Raw genomic sequence first — 16621 nt, 5'->3', positions numbered from 1 at the left:
GTAGATTTCACGTTGATCTCTTAATTTTTTTAATACTAGATGGCACAGCCAATGTGTTTGGTTTCCCCGCTGCAGACTATTTGCACACAGATAATCAAATTTAGTTTTAAAGGTGGTCAACCTCGCAAGTACAGTGTATTAATTGCCTATAAATGACCACAGGGATAAAAGTGACCTATTTTTCTAGTTTTATAGTTTATCAGTCATACCTCAGTCCAGTCTAAGAAGCTTTTCTTTCCCATGTTGTGAGAAGGACCTGCCATTTACAGTAAGATCTCTATGAGCAATAAATAAGAATTCACAAGAATCTCTTATGTTCTGTGGTGTTCTGTTGTATATTTGAGGAGGCAGGGAAAATGTAAATATTTTTCTATTACCAGGTAATGTAGATTCTTACCACATTAAAACACCAACATATAAAAGTCTTGATGCAGTTTCTTTAACAACACACTGGAATGGCTATTAAGAGTATTTATTTAGTAAAATATTTAAAGTAAACAAAAGGTACATAATGCTGAAAAAAAATTCATCACCTTTTTTGCTTTTTCCGTAAGGATTAAATAAACTCTTAAGTTGTACCGTAAGTATTACAAATGCACTGGGATGAAGTAAAAAAAAATTAAATAAAAAGTGCACACAGTAATTGAATACGTTTGACACATTGTATGCTAAATTCATCATCAGTTCTTATGATCATGTAACAGGCCATTTTGTAAACGAATACAAAATTGGAATGATGTACCAAATGTCTTAACACTTATCTCTTTTTTTTTTTTTTACTTTATGGCAGAAACACTGATATTGTGAGGAGGATTGATATATACAAATAAATAAAACGGCATTTGTTCTTTTTATTTCTTCAGTCTTCACACGTCTAGCTTGCGAAGGCTCATTCTGCTAAAAGAGTCTCTGAAAGAAAAAGAAAAACTTTAATGTTATAAAAGGATTAAACTTTAATGGTCAACAACAGTTTTTTTTGTTTTTTTAAATATGCTTGCGAACAACTTGACTACCTTCTCAAGCTGTCCTTTTGCTGCTTGTTAAAACGGAAAAAAAGAAATTAAGTACATTTAAAACACCTTTTTGGAAAATTATGTAACACGAAGTTTATCCATGTGTCAAACATTATGAGCAACCAACTAATCATACATTGCTGTTGACGTATTTCACAAAATAGACCAGGCTATGAAGGCCCATTTCCTGACTTGTAGTTTTATAATTCACAAGGCCTCAATTCAATTGGATTCAATGATGGAATTTCTATTCATTCTGCAATATTTGCGTTACAATTTAAATGACAATTTTGCTTTCATATTAAAAACTCTTAACAAATGTGTGCTTTACAGTGAACCATTTGATGATGTATTACTAAAATATTAATGAAAATATTAAGACTTGAGGGGGCAGCTCCCACCATTCATTCAAACGTTAGTTTGGTAAACCAAGTTCTTGCAGTAAGCTAGTTTATCGGGCACAAGGTGATGTATACAGGACATTCTTAACAGCTTTTGACAATTGTAATTGTCTGACCTGTGTGAGTTGACCTGTAACACAGGTTTGTAGAGTTGTGGGATCTTCCTGTTAATGAGAGGCTGCAGAGCTTCTTTCAATCTGTGGTAGTTCCTCTCCAGCTCCCTCTGATACTCTTTCTGGTCTGGGCCAATCAGACTCTTATTTTTACGAAGGGCATCTTCACATCTAGGGGGGGGGGGTTATTGAAGATTACAGGGTTTAATTAAAGTCCCTTGAAGGGAAGTCAGTTCAAATGTCACATGGCATTTTTCCATGTAGGCAATTCCAAGTTCTGATTGTATTACTGACCGCTGTATTGTTACCATTTAACAATTAAAATAACTTGGCATACAACCATACAAAAGCAGCAACATTTACATGGACTGCAATAAACCAGTTCTTTTTGGCATAATAGTTGACCTGTGTACATACTGTAATATTTCATGATTAATGTGATGTAAAAAGTCACTAGGGTTATTAGTTAATGTAGTGTGAGAGCATCTGGAATCAAACCTCTTTGTGAAGTCTTTGAAGCACAGTCGTAGTTTATTATGGTGCCTGTAGAGTTTAGGATCACTAGGGATCTCAGACAGAAACACCTGGGCCACCTCGAGAGGGCCCTGTTGAGAAGTATAATACATGCATTGGTTAGAATCATTCAAATTATTTACTAATTTCACCACTGACTCTTTCATCACGCAGTTTGCACTGATACTTGGCTGTGCAGTAATGCCCAAATAGATATATATATATACACACACACACACACACACACACAGTACTGTGCAAAAGTCTTAGGCCATAAGTATTTTTACAAACATTAAAAAAATTCTATCTTTTGCTGTAGTGTGTCAGTAGGAAATCTGTTTACATTTCCAAACATTCCTTTTGCATTAATTGTAATAATCCAGTGAGATTTTTGTAAGCACAAGGAGTCTGACGACAGCCAGTGCTCCACACAGAGATCTGATCTCAACATCATCCAGTCCGTCTGGAATGAGACAGAAGAAACTAAATCTAGAAGAACTGTGGCAACATCTCCAAAGACGCTTCAAGAAACCTATCTGCAAAGCTACCTGAAAAACTATGTGGACATGAATTTAGGAATAATAATTTATATCTTTAATTTTATATTATTTATATAATATTCTAATATAATTTATATATATATATATTCGTAAGGTTAAGGAAAGATATTAATACATTACTATTCACTTTTCTATAAATGTGTGTGTGTGTGTGTTTTAAGTATTTAAGTAACTACATTATTCAAATAATGGGCACTACTACATGGCAATGAAATATAATACACATTCTGGGGGTTGAATTTCCAGATAATGAGTTATGTACCATTACTGTGTCATTAAAATGCTCAAATTTATCCAGGAGACAACAGTGATACTGCATATGTATTATTAAGTGAACAGGCTCAACTAGTCACCTGGTTAACAGTGGTGCCAACAGACCCCTGCAGAACCATCTGTAACATTTTGGCATCAGATGGGTCCTGATGAGTTGCAAAAGCCAGCTCCTGTGTCTTCTTCTGCATATCCTCAATGGCTACTTCAATTGGCGTGGAGATGATCTGAAAAGCAAATAGTAATATATTAATATATTTCCTTAACCTTACAAAAACACTGCAGCATTCAGTGTTATTGTTAACTAAAACCAAAACTATATAAAAAAAAATCATTTAAATAAAGCTGAAGTCAAATTATATAAATATTTGCTGAAATATTTATATATATTTTTATAAATTAAATTACTACCTTTTTATAAACTAAAATTGAAATAAAAAAAGCTAAATAGAAATATATATATATATATATATATATATATAAAATAGTAAATAACAAATATTAAATATAAAAAAATATAAAAATGACAAAAGCACATTACAAGCACATAATTGAACTGAAATTAATGTCAGCTATATTTTTTCCCAGAATGCGGAGTTTATTCTCTATAGCACTTGTGCTGCTGGTGGTGTTGATGATCACCGTGGAAGCCAGTATGAAGAAAAAAGGTTCTTTTTTTCCAATTAAAATGATGCACTGCACATTCCTTTGGTGTGGTACCATTAATAATAATTCTCTATTTTGTGACAGAAAAGGGCAAAGAGCCCAAAGCAGATGCTGAGTGCAGTGAATGGCAGTATGGGAAATGCGTGCCCAACAGCGGCGACTGCGGCGCTGGCATTCGGGAGGCGACCTGCAACGAACAGACAAAGAAAACCAAGTGCAAAGTCCCATGCAACTGGAAGAAAGACTTTGGCGGTAAGGAGTTTTACCATGTATGAATACGTCGAATGCATGTCTGGATGTGAATCAAAGAAAAATATATTTAGACAGGCCATTCATTCTAGTTTGTTCTTGGTTTTTAGCTGACTGCAAGTACAAGTTTGGTCGCTGGGCCGAATGTGACACTACTACAGGAACCAGAAGCAGGTCTGGGACATTGAAGAAGGCACTGTTCAACGCTGAATGCCAGACCACCATTAAAGTGTCCAAACCTTGCACCCCAAAGACCCCCAAACCCAAGGGAGGCGAGAAGAAGAAAGGAAAAGGGAAGGAAAACTAACTTGAAGACCACCCCAACTGCCCAATTGCCCACTCAGTGGTACATTCCTATGTGACACTCCCAAATCCTCCAAAAGGTGAATGCTGAAAAAAACTGTAGCCCTACCTATTGTTTTTACGTCCACTTTCTTCGTTTTGTAATTAGTAAATGTATGCGTCTATGCTGTTGTAATTTGATCTCTGTAGCGAATTTTTAAATTGTAATTGACTTTGCATGTATAAAACAGGCCGCAGCAAATCTGTTGTCTAACAAGTTGTCTTTACTAAAGAGAAAAACTGCCGAGACCCTAATTATGCCCCTAAATGAAAGCATTTGTAAATTACAACAAAACGAATGAAAACTATTTCTGTACGTTTATAACATGTAAGCTGAATGCTTAAACGAACATCGCTCCTGGAAGCAACGGCCTATATAAAGTATCTGTTTATAAATGTTTATGTTTTTAGATTTGATGGATGTACAATCAAATTTACAACACTAACTGATTACTTCTACAGGTTGTGAATAAATGAAAGTGTATTTTCAATAATACTTCCTGGTGCTTTTTTAAAAACACATTTATTGTTCAAGACAAACTTAGGAATTACTTTATGATGTCAAATAGATTGTGCTAAATTCGGCACATGCAATTTAAAAGAGAAAAAAAAAAAGAGAGAGAGAAATATATATATATATATATATATATATATATATATATATATATATATATGACAAATGCACAAAACAAAATTACAACTCTAAAATTAAAACTATATATATATATACATATTATATATGTATATATACATATATAATAATAAATTAATTATTATATTAGTATAATTCAATTCTAAAATTGAATTATACTAATACTAAAATGACACTGAGCATTGATTTGTTATACCATGGTACTAAATGAACAAATACTACACTTATATTCCATAATCTATTTAAACGATCTTGATACTTGTCATGTAATTTCCAACTACACTCTTAAAAATAAAGGTGCTTCACGATGCCATAGAACAGGGTTCCTCAAATCTTGCCCTGGAGGGCCAATGCGCTACAGAATTTAGCTCCAACCCTGATCAAACTCACCTACCTGTGATTCTCTAATGATCCTGAAGACATTGATTAGCATGCTCAGGTGTGTTTGATTAAGGTTAGAGCTAAACTCTGCAGGAAAGTGGATCTCGTGGGCCAGATTTGAGGAACCCTGCCAAAGAAACTTTTTGTCTAAATGGTTCCATAAAGAACCTTTACCATCTGAAGAACCTTTCTGTTTCACAAAAGGTTCTTTGTGGCGAAAGAAGGTTCTTCAGATTACAAAAAGGTAAGAAAGAGATGGTTCTTTAAAGAACCTTTGACTGAATGGTTCTTTGTAGAACCAAAAATGGTTCTTCTATGGCATCGCTTGAAGAACCTATTGAAGCACCTTTATTTTTAAGAGTGTAGCATGAATACCCGAAGAGGCTTTCACAAAGCATGTGCGTTTGAGTTACCTCCTCTTTGTGGATGATGTTGATGCGGGTTTTGATGTAGGGGAAAGCGTGGGAGGTAGTAAGATTGGTCTTTCGTTTGAACTGTTCATGGAGGTCACCGTGAGCTCTTCCATCGAGTGTGAACGGCGTGCAGTAGACGAAGCGGCGCAGGTTGTAATTCTTGTCGAAGTACGTGATACGGTCCTTCATTTCATAAGTGTCAAAATATGGCTCAACATATGTGATCTGAATGAAGGCCTATATTGGGGGGGGGGGGGGGGGGGGGATGATCTGTTATTCTCTGTGCAAAGCATTGTAATTTACTTTCCACACAATTTTTATTGTTCACAAAACTGAGCGCAAATTTTGAACAATGCGATATTTCAATGCACCTTATTTGGGTCCAATTTACACTTGTCGACTGGATTGGAATCTTTAATGACTTCCACTTGGTCCTCACCAAACCTTTCACCATAGAAACTCTGAAAGACATTAAGAAAGGGTATGTATGTGTGCTAAAAAAAAAAAAAACTTTCAACAGAGAATAAAATCTGAAAAAATGCGCCCATGCAAATGGTCTTGTACCTCAAGCCGATGTGAGATTTCTGCCAGTTTGGTGATGGCTGGCTCTTTGTAGACAAACTCCTGCTCATCCAAGTCACCAAATTTAGAACCGTAAAATCCAACTCTGAAATAGGTGCCAAACATCCGCTTTCCATTCTGAAACAAACAAATGTGTTAATTACCAATGTGCTGTTAATTAAAGCTGCCATTTAAAAACACCAGATAACATGCAAAAATAAATCCTGTTGGTGGTACTCACACTTTACACTTACACTTGATACTTTACACTTTAAAACAGTTACTCAAAGAAAGGTAAAGTGCAATGAGGCAAACCCAACATTTTCTCTTGGCAGCAAGTTATCAAGTGACAGCAGCAATGTAAACATTGTCTGGAACATGTTTACATAACCTGCATTCAACACATTGGCATTTAAATAGTGATGCAATCAAATAACAGTGAAATACAGGAAAACACAGACACTAATACAGTATCATTATTCTACTATAAACATCTACCATTTGAGGATATTTTACACAACCTCTGAAAAACTTTTTCATTTATTATTATTCCAAACTTCTATATAGATTCTCAATGTCACACAACCATTCAAAAGTCTGGGGTCAGTTAAGTTTTTCTTTGAAATAAATTAATACATTTATTCAGCAAAGATGCATCAAATTAATCAGAAGGGACAGTAAAGCTACCGTCATATATATTAAAATAGAAAAGAATCCTCTTAAATTGTAATATTTCAAAATGTTACTTTTTTTACACTATATTTGATTAAATAAATGCAGGCCTTCTGAGCATAAGAGACCTTTCAAAATTACAATGGTGTATATTATTATTATCTGTCATAAGAAGAAATAGGAAAGAGAGTGAGCATCTCCACATCAGACACAAAATCTGAATTCAGTTTGAATTTGAGCCAAGCTTGAGGACAGTGATGCAAGAAGCAGTTCTGAACAAAGTGGGGACTTTCTCTGTAAACTGTATTAGCACAGAATGACATAACAGGAAGAAGATCTGAGACAACCTGATGTCCTTAAAGAGTAAGTGAACAACTGTACTCCAAAGAAGAGACAAAGAATGGAACACAAGTAGCAAGCTCCCCGTGAGAATGTAAACGTGCTGCTGTAGCCTAATACAGAACGTCAAACTGAAACACTTATGTCAATAGAAATAGAATGTCGGATAGTATTATAGCATGTGCTGGAGAAACAGGTTTGGCCATAGTAGCATAGTAAGGGGGGAAAAAAAGAGTGGTGGGTATAAGTACAGAGCCGGGAACATGTCTGAGTGCTCTACATACAGGAAGTGAAGCATTAATCAGGTGCAGATACGGGCTGAACCAAAGCAGACCAACCATACAGCCAATGCTAATAATGCTAATATAACAATAAAACAAACAGCCTGAATAGACTTTGGTCAGTGTCTTAACAAGACATGATGAAATCATTTCCATGATAATCCTCTAACTTGTGTCATATATCACATGTATTGTAAGCATGTGACACATTAAAAATAATACCATAACTATGTAATTTAGGTCCGACTGTAAAGAGCTGTTCAAAAAGGGCATAAACACAAATGATCAGTAATCCTAAATGGAAAATTAGTTAAACAGAGCCAGAGTAAGCAAATTCAAATTAGTCAAAACATTGTCTAAATAAACAGTAAGGAGTAAAAGATGTGTAAAACTGTGAATGATGGCCGTTTCAAGGAAATCTGCAGAGTTCAGATTGTGTGTGGGCCTGGTTACCAGGTGTCCGAGATGGTTCAGCCCTTCTCTGGTTCATTGTGATGTTTTTTCAGTCATAAAAGCTACGGAAATAAACCCTCGAACTATGAACTTACCACAAGACACAATAATTAAAGTGGGAAGAGGAGGGGTCAGCAACCAGGGAAATAAAAAAAGGAGAGAACAGAACATTTTAATCAGGAAACTCTTTGAAAGACTAACAAAACATGTACACAAAACAAACAGCAATACTACCATAAACCAATACTATACAAAGACAAACAAACACAAAAAGACTAAAACTCAACAACAAACATGCAATGAGGAAGAAGCAGGCAGAGAAAAGTGCACTTAAGTATCTTTATTTAACGGACAGTTAAGAGAGAGTGCATTCCTGCTGTAAGAAAGACTAACAAAACATGTACACAAAACAAACAGCAATACTACCATAAACCAATACTATACAAAGACAAACAAACTAAAACTCAACAACAAACATGCAATGAGGAAGAAGCAGGCAGAGAAAAGTGCACTTAAGTATCTTTATTTAACGGACAGTTAAGAGAGAGTGCATTCCTGCTGCAATAAGTGTCAAATATGAAGGTTTTGTTGAGTCATTGCCATGCAATAAATTAATAAAGTGAAATTAATACTAGTATACAAATTGGTGTCAATGAGAACTCAGGGGTCGATTTAGTTGGCAATGAAATAAAAGCTTGCATAGAGAGGTCACTTGGACGTCACTTTGAATGTTAATGTTTTGAACTGATGATCACACCATGACATCTCTTTAGAGAAAAAAAACAAGCATAGTTTACAAAGATATTCTGCATATTCTCTAAGAAGCATCTGGCCCTGACTCTGGCCCTGCTTCAATCGTCAGCTGATTTTCTAAATAGTAACCAAAATTAATAATTCTGTCATTGTTTACTCACACTCAGGTCATTCCAAACCTGTATGATGTTTTTTCATCCGTGGAACACAAAAGATAGGTTTTTGAAGACTATCCTCATTGCTATTTTTTTTCTTTCAAATAAAGCCCAATAGTTCTTTTTCAGCAACCTTGGCTCTGGAAGTATGCTCACATTAATAATTTCCCCATATCAATTTAATAGTGATTACCAGCTACGAGGTGAATCACAAAATTTAAAATTTGAATTTGAATTTTTTTTAAAAAGTGAAAATCGGGCAAAAAGACAAAGGTACAAGTACTATAATCCTAAAAATGACTGCGAATGACAACCAAATTAAAAATGGAGAAATATCAATTAATTCATTTAAAGTTGTTAATTTAAGAAACATTTATTGCCAAATATGCACATATATACACACATTATGAATATTTAATTATTTTGAGAGAATAGGGAGGCTGACTCCATTGCATCATTTGCATTGCTTCCATTTTTTTTTTTTAGCAGAAATTCAGTTTTAAAAAATGTGAACTAATGACTAACAAAAGCATATGCCATCCATTAGCAACCTCTGAGCTCACAGTAAGTTATCATTAAAACTCGATTCTCCTATGGAGAAAATCATTGGGATTGTACTTCCAGAACCTGTTGACACTCTATAATGAAAATAAATGAGGACTGTTGGTGTCAAGCTGTCAAAAAACAAAATAAGAAAAAAAGGGTCATAAAAATGATAAGTGACAAAAGTGTCATAATGTTATTTTGAGGCTGATCTTTGCAATGACTTAGTTGATCCAGTTCACATAATATACATGACTTATGAATCTGACTCATTCACTTTTCAAGTTAAATTGACTCAACGATCCAGTCATTAATATTCAAAATATCTTCTTTTATGATCCATTCCGATTCTGATTACATGATTCCATAGAACAAAGAAAGTCCTACACATTTGGAACAATGTGAGGGTGAGTAAAATATGATCGGACTTTCATTTTTGGACAAACAAGTCCTCCAAGGTTATCCACATGTCTCGCATAAATCGAACCCTGTGCTTTTGAGACATGATAAGAAGACATAGATGGCAGTACTGATGAAACGGAGTGAGAGAGACGGATGAGGGAGTGAAATGAGGCATTCATGAATAAATCTGTCATTAGTGTAACAGTGGCTCCCATGCATGGCCTGTCAAAAATGACAGTTAACATTGTTTCTCCTCAAGAAAGAGAAGGGAAAGAGAGGAAGATGACAAGAGGAAGAGGGATGCTGCTGCCCACACACCACTGACAGCAGACCCACAGAAAGAGAAATGGAGGGATGGACGAAGAAATGTAAACGTCCATTAAAAGGTTAATGGGTCAAATTCACAGCAAAGAGAGTCATGATAAACGCCCACAGCTTGCACGTATGGGCCAAGCATTAACCATGAAGTTCAGCACCTACCTCCCAGCCTGTGCTCTGTATAACAGAGAGAATACAGCACAAATCAACATACACGGGTCACAATCACCCCCTTCAGAAGCCCAGACTCACTGACTGCAAAACATTATGGGAAACACTTGTTTCGGAAAAATCATTCACTACCATTCAAAAGTTTGGGGCGAGTAAGTTTTGTCTTTTTTTTTTATTCAGCAAGGATCATTAAATGGATTAAAAGTGACAGTAACTTTTATAATGTTACAAAATATTTATATTTCAAATAAATGCTGTTCTTTTGAACTTTCTATTCACCAAAAAAATGTATCACAGTTTCCACAAAAATATTAAGCACCACAACTATTTTCAGCATTGATAAGAAATATTTCTTGAGCACCAAATCAGCATATTAAAATGCTTACTAAAAAATCATGTGACACTGAAGACTGTTTTTATTAGTATTGACTACTGACTGCTGAAAATTCAGTTTGGCCATCACAGGAATAAACTACTTTTTTTTTTTTATATATTAAAACAGAAAACAGTTTAACTAACTTTACATTAGGGCTGTGCAATTAATTGCATGCGATTGTAATGCGCATCTCGTAAGTAAAGCCGGTCCCGTGATTAGTAGTAAATCTCCGGCTTTACTGACGAGATGCGCATGACAATCACATGCGATTAATTGCACAGCCCTACTTTACGTTGTAATAATATTCCACAATGTTACTATTTTTGATCAAATAAATACAGCCTTGGTGAACATAAGAAACTTTCAAAAACATTATTAAAAAATCTTACTGACCCCAAACTTTTGAACTGTGGTGTATTTTTTTAGACTGTATTCGCCATGCACGACTCTTCTTCTCTATATACTGCATGCAATAACATAAAATAACTATATATTACAATTTTTTGAAGAAAAATAAATAACGTGCTTGCTTGTTGAAAGATGCTAAGGTGTTCTGGGTTGTTGCCAGGAAGTTCCTATACAGTTGCTAAGGTGTTTGTTTCATTTTTTAGCATGTTGCTACACAGTTGCTAGGGCGTCCTGTGTGTCTGCTTGTTAGCCCAGGTCAAAAGGGTCACCCCTATGTCTCTGAGATTCTGGTCACCTCATTCAATGTACGTAAACTTCAAATATGACTGCTCTCAAAAGTTATAACACACTTCTCCTCAATTAGTCACACAATCTCAGGTATCAATCATATCAATAACATAAATGGTGCAAGACTAGTTGTTCAGTGCTACACATGAGAAAGATATAAGGCTCATTCACACCAAGGACTATAACTATAACGTTTTAATAACCAGTCTAATCCAAAAAGAATAGTGGAGTCCACACCACAACTAAAATGATAACGTGACAGAGGAACAATATTGCTGGAATCACTTTCAGAACAATTTTTAGCTGATTTTCTAGCTGATGAATGAGATGTTATTGACCAAATACTTATTTTCCACCTTAATTTGCAAATAAATTCTTTAAAAATCCTACAATGTGATTTTCTGGATTTTTTTTTCTCATTTTGTCTCTCATAGTTGAGGTATACCTATGATGAAAATTACAGGCCTCTCTCATCTTTTTAAGTGGGAGAACTTGCACAATTGGTGGCTGACTAAATACTTTTTTTCCCCACTGTATATACACACTGAACAAAATTATAAATGCAACACTTTTTGCCCCATTTTTCATGAGCTGAACTATTTTTAGCTGATTTTCTAGCTGATGAATGAGAAAACACACACACACACACACACACACACACATATATATATATATATATATATACACACTGAACAAAATTATAAATGCAACACTTTTTGCCCCCATTTTTCATGAGCTGAACTCAAAGTTCGAAGACTTTTTCTATGTACACAAAAGGCTTATTTCTCTCAAATATTGTTCACAATTCTGAGTCTAAATCTGTGTTAGTGAGCACTTCTCCTTTGCCGAGATACTCCATCCACCTCACAGGTGTGGCATATCAAGATGCTGATTAGACAGCATGATTATTGCACAGGTGTGCCTTAGGCTGGCCACAATGAAGGCCACTCTAAAATGTGCAGTTTTATCACACAGCACAATGCAACAGATGTCGCAAGTTTTGAGGGAGCGTGCAATTGGCATGCTGACTGCAGGAATGTCCACCAGAATCCATCAGACTGTAAAGAACTTTTTATTATAAACAATTATAACAATTATTATAAACAGACTATGTGTTGGTGTGGACGCTAATATAGTTATCGTTATAGTTATTTTTCTCAGTGTGAATACTATTCATAACGCCCAGGAAATCTCACTAAATGAAGCCCACATTCACAGCACCACACAGTCACTCTGATGTAAAAGAAATAATCAGTCATGCAGTCTTGATAATGCAAAGTCTCTTTCACGTGTCACACATAAATCACGTTGATGTGTATACATAAGCAAAATGTTGCCAAGTTAGATATCTGGCAGGTTGTTGCTTTCTACTACTGGGGCAATAATACAAAGTCCCGTTCTCTTATACTGCTTTACACCATGAAGAGGCTAAACGGAGCATTTATTTTAGGATCCAAAACAATAAAAACTACCCTTTTAATATAAGCATTTACCTGGTGCACAATTTTGCCAAAGGCTTCCTGAAGTTTACCATGAATAGTGGCTAGTTTCTTGGCATCCCTGTTGGCCTCGTGAACAGGAATGAGCACTTTGTAGACTTCGTTCACTGCTTCATACAAACCAGCCTGGAGACAAACAATGAAACACTGCTTCAACAAGCTAAATATTATTATACATAGCAAACAAATAAATTAATAATTCACCCAAAAATGAAAATTTGCTGAAAATTTTTTCACCCTCAGGCCATCCAAGATGTAGATAATCTTCATTGAAACAGATTTGGAGAAATTTAGCTTCACTTGCTCACCAATGGATCATCTGCAGTGAATGGGTGCCATCAGAATGAGAGTCCAAACAGCTGATAAAAACACTGTAATAATCTACAATTGATTGACACAACTCCAGTCCATCAATTCATATCTTGGAGGGGGAAAAAGTCCGCAATCCATGATAATGCTTCCTCCAGTAAAAAAGAGCATTCTCTGTTGTCCTCTCACATCAAATCCACCAACATATTTGTTTGTTTAGAACTGTTTTGGACTGTTTTCACTTGTAAATGTAGCTTGATCTGTGTACATTTCTCTTTTTTTTTCAGTGGAGAAAGCAATATTATGGATAGAGGACTTGTATTTTTGAAGCAACGATTTGAAGTTAAAAAGGTCTTAATAAATTTGTTTATAACAAACACGTAGCTTTTCACTTCACAAGACATTAATCCATGGACTGGAGTTGTGAATTATTGTGATGTTGTTATCAGCTGTCTAAACTCTCATTCTGACGGCACCCATTCAATTCAGAGGATCCTTTGGTGAGCAAGTGAAGCAAAATTTCTCCAAATCTGTTACGATGAGAAACAAACTCAACTACATCTTGGATGGCCTGAATGTGAGTACATTTTCAACAAATTTTCATTTTGGGTGAACTGTTCCTTTAAAGCAAACAGAATGTAGTCAAAGTCATAGTAGAGGTCTTTTAAGCCACAGAGTAAATAACACACCATAGAAAAGGAGGCTGCAGCCTGTTCCAGCAACCCAACTAAGCCTGCCTCAGTGAAGTACTTCCCAGAGCAGATGCCCTCCTCGTCTGGGGACACCACGTCATCTGACACAGCAGATTCTTCCAGCACATTAGAGGAAATGTTCTGTGGTGTGACAAACATCTCATTTATATATTACATTAAAAGAGTAATCGACTGACTCTTTATTCTCTGTGTCACAGGGTGCGGCAAGAACCTGAAAGGTGACACATCCCACAGGCAGGTACTTGCGGTCCTCCAGCATGCTGAGGTACTCAGCCACCAGGGCAGCGCTGTGTACTAAGCACTGGGCTGCCTCTGCATGATTATTCCTCTCCGAGTGCTTCCCGGCCATATTTTGCAGCCAGGTCAGTCGTAGATCTGGGGATGTCTGGTAGCCCTTAGCAATCCTACATAATAGAAAGAATATATATATATTTTTTTAAATATTTGAATATTTGTCTTGATAAATACTTAAGCTCACTAAGTCTTTAATTGACAAAAAGTACAGTAAAAATAGCAACAAAAAATAGTATAGTTAAATAGTAAAAATAGTAAGTTTTCTATTTGATATATTTAAAAATAAAATGTGTTCCTGTGAAGCTGAATTTTCTCCATTACGCCAGTCTTCAGTGTCACATGAGCATTCAGAAAGCATTCTAATTTTCTGATTTGGTGCTCAAGAAACTGCTTAATATATTTGTGGAAAATACAATTAATTTTCTTTAAAGAATATAAAGTTCAGAAGAAAAGCATTTATTTGAAATAGAAATCTTTTGTAACATTTTACATATCTTTAATATGTAAAGATTGTGACTTTGGAATGGTAGTGTATAATTTATTAAAAATGAAAATTAAATGAAACATGAAATAAATTATAGTTTTAGCATAAATAGTATGTTACAATTATGACATTTTTAATGGGTTTAAAACTATCTACTTTACATGTTATGTTAACTTCATGTCAAATAGTGTATCTAATACATTCAATGGTTCTCTTAATATAACAACGTGATGTTAAATCCATTCTGCAATGTAAGAAACAATACCTGTACATCAGATCAATTAGCATCTCTGGATCTTCTTGATGTTCCTTCATTTTTACTGTGTCCGAAAGAATCATGTGCAGGTTAAACACCAGATCTTGAACCTGAAACCAGAGACAAAATCAGTGTTTTGTGTCAGGAATTAGAAAATAGATGGTGGAAACAGATTTATGAACATCACCTGGTCAGGAAAGGTGGTTTCTCTGAGCTCTAGGTCCTCTTCTGCATATGTGAGGATGGTCTTGAGTGAACGCCGCAGAAACTCCTCATTGAAGTTCTGGGACGTACCCACCAGAGACGAAAGAGACATGGTCACCTGCATTTTCACTCGTGCAAAGTTCTGCAGAAAAGAGAACAAACGCACACAATTATAAACAGAGACTAAATACGGTTTAAAAAATTAAAGTAATAAATATTTATACAAATATAATATTTAGTATATATACACAATACATAGTTTATACATATCTATTTGTATAATTTAATATACATATCTATATATAATCTATTTATAAATGATATGTATGTACTCATACATACATACTATTTTCATACGGAGTTCAGAAGATTTCTTTTAAGGGAATTTTATTCAGCAGGGATGCATTAAATTAATCAAAAGTGAGAGTAAAAACATTTAAAATGTTACAAAATATTTATATTTCAGGTAAATGCTGCTCTTGAACTTTCCATTTACTAAAGAATCCTGAATAAATGGTTTTCAAAAAAAAATCAGGCAGCACATTGCAAAATCATGTGACACTGAAGACTGGAGTAATGGCTGCTGAAATTTCTGCTTTCACAAGGATAAATTATATTCTAACATATATTAAAATACAAATAAGTTAAATTCTATTCATATTCTATTCATTTCACAACATTAATGTATGTCTTTAGTGTACATTTTTGAATAGTACTGTATTAAATAATATAATCATGCAAAACATGAAAATGGCATATTTGTTCATGTGGTATTGTGGTACAGAACTGAAGGGTGCAAACAATCCACTAATACTTATGGTGATTATGACAAAGTGTGTTTAAGTGTTTCTCACATTTCCAATCTCAAAGTTCTGTCTCATGAGGAGGTAGAGGGAGGCACTGGCATGGGCTCTGATGGTGCTGATGCTACTGCTACAATTCCTCAGGAGCCGCAGGCACAGGTCAGCACACTGCTCGGTCTCCTCCTCAAACAGCAGCTCTGGAAACTAAACACACATTAAAGGGGTCATATGATGCAATTTCAAGTTTTCCTTTCTCTTTGGAGTGTTACAAGCTGATTGTGCATAGATAAGATCCCTGAAGTTGCAAAGACTAAAGTCTCAAAACCAAAGAGATATTCGTTATTAAAGTTAAGACTCTGCCACGCTCCCCTAAAACGGCTCGTTCTAACACGCCCCCACATATCTACATCACTATGTGGAAATATTTGCATAATGCTGCCCAAATGTGCACGCAAAGAAAGAAGGCGTGGTTTCAGTAACCGCAGTTAGTGTTGAAGCAGCCATGTCAGGGAGACGCTGTGTGTTTCAAGGCGAAAGCAAAAGCACTTTATTTGGCCTTCCGAAAGTAGATGCATTTAGGAATCTTTAAGATTACTTACAACAGAACAGCAATGCATTTTATGGACGACCGTTTCGTGAACCTAGGAAGGAGGTAATTCTGACTTTGCTATGACAATCTGACGCTTCTGAATCAGCTACTGTTTTGTTATTAGTTTAAGTATTTGCTATTGACTGTTCAAATGCGGAGTTTTGCGCATCGTGTGTG

At 35.3% G+C, this 16621-nt stretch overlaps 2 protein-coding genes across 8 annotated transcripts in view; one reads left to right on the top strand and one right to left on the bottom strand.

The window, feature by feature from the left end:
• Window positions 1–23: 23 nt before the first annotated feature.
• Window positions 24–16621, bottom strand: part of LOC107591182 (dedicator of cytokinesis protein 7) — a 54199-nt gene continuing 37601 nt past the window's right edge. For 3 of the 7 annotated variants that reach the window (XM_016280259.1, XM_016280262.1, XM_016280264.1), the window contains 14 exons: window positions 15907–16059; window positions 15036–15194; window positions 14858–14958; window positions 14026–14218; window positions 13791–13934; window positions 12787–12918; window positions 10213–10227; window positions 6138–6263; window positions 5945–6034; window positions 5574–5810; window positions 2954–3097; window positions 2026–2132; window positions 1531–1698; window positions 24–909 (listed from right to left, as the gene is read on the bottom strand). In XM_016280259.1, coding sequence (XP_016135745.1) covers window positions 867–909; window positions 1531–1698; window positions 2026–2132; window positions 2954–3097; window positions 5574–5810; window positions 5945–6034; window positions 6138–6263; window positions 10213–10227; window positions 12787–12918; window positions 13791–13934; window positions 14026–14218; window positions 14858–14958; window positions 15036–15194; window positions 15907–16059 — 1812 coding nt within the window. In that variant the 3' untranslated portion in view covers window positions 24–866. Of the gene's footprint in view, window positions 910–1013; window positions 1034–1530; window positions 1699–2025; window positions 2133–2953; window positions 3098–5573; window positions 5811–5944; window positions 6035–6137; window positions 6273–10212; window positions 10228–12786; window positions 12919–13790; window positions 13935–14025; window positions 14219–14857; window positions 14959–15035; window positions 15195–15906; window positions 16060–16621 lie in introns of all 7 variants that reach the window. The other 4 variants (XM_016280260.1, XM_016280263.1, XM_016280266.1 and 1 more) reach the window with 2 other exon arrangements.
• LOC107591185 (midkine-B-like) lies at window positions 3433–4185 on the top strand. The gene is made up of 3 exons (XM_016280268.1): window positions 3433–3538; window positions 3621–3788; window positions 3896–4185. Exons 1-3 carry the CDS (start codon window positions 3436–3438, stop codon window positions 4090–4092), a joined length of 468 nt encoding a protein of 155 aa, XP_016135754.1. The 5' UTR covers window positions 3433–3435; the 3' UTR covers window positions 4093–4185.

The sequence above is a fragment of the Sinocyclocheilus grahami genome, unplaced genomic scaffold (genome assembly GCF_001515645.1).
Source record: "Sinocyclocheilus grahami isolate Dianchi unplaced genomic scaffold, SAMN03320097.WGS_v1.1 scaffold138.1, whole genome shotgun sequence".
In the NCBI taxonomy this organism is placed as follows: Eukaryota; Metazoa; Chordata; class Actinopteri; order Cypriniformes; family Cyprinidae; genus Sinocyclocheilus; species Sinocyclocheilus grahami.
Note: the sequence above shows the minus strand (reverse complement) of the source record. Positions and strands in the feature narration are given on the sequence as shown.

Excerpts from the sequence above, each read along its gene's own strand:
- LOC107591185 (XM_016280268.1), top strand. The coding sequence starts at position 3,436 with ATGTCAGCTATATTTTTTCCCAGAATGCGGAGTTTATTCTCTATAGCA. Across the intron at positions 3,539-3,620 it reads AGCCAGTATGAAGAAAAAAG|AAAAGGGCAAAGAGCCCAAA; the intron begins GTTCTTTTTTTC and ends ATTTTGTGACAG. Across the intron at positions 3,789-3,895 it reads CTGGAAGAAAGACTTTGGCG|CTGACTGCAAGTACAAGTTT; the intron begins GTAAGGAGTTTT and ends CTTGGTTTTTAG.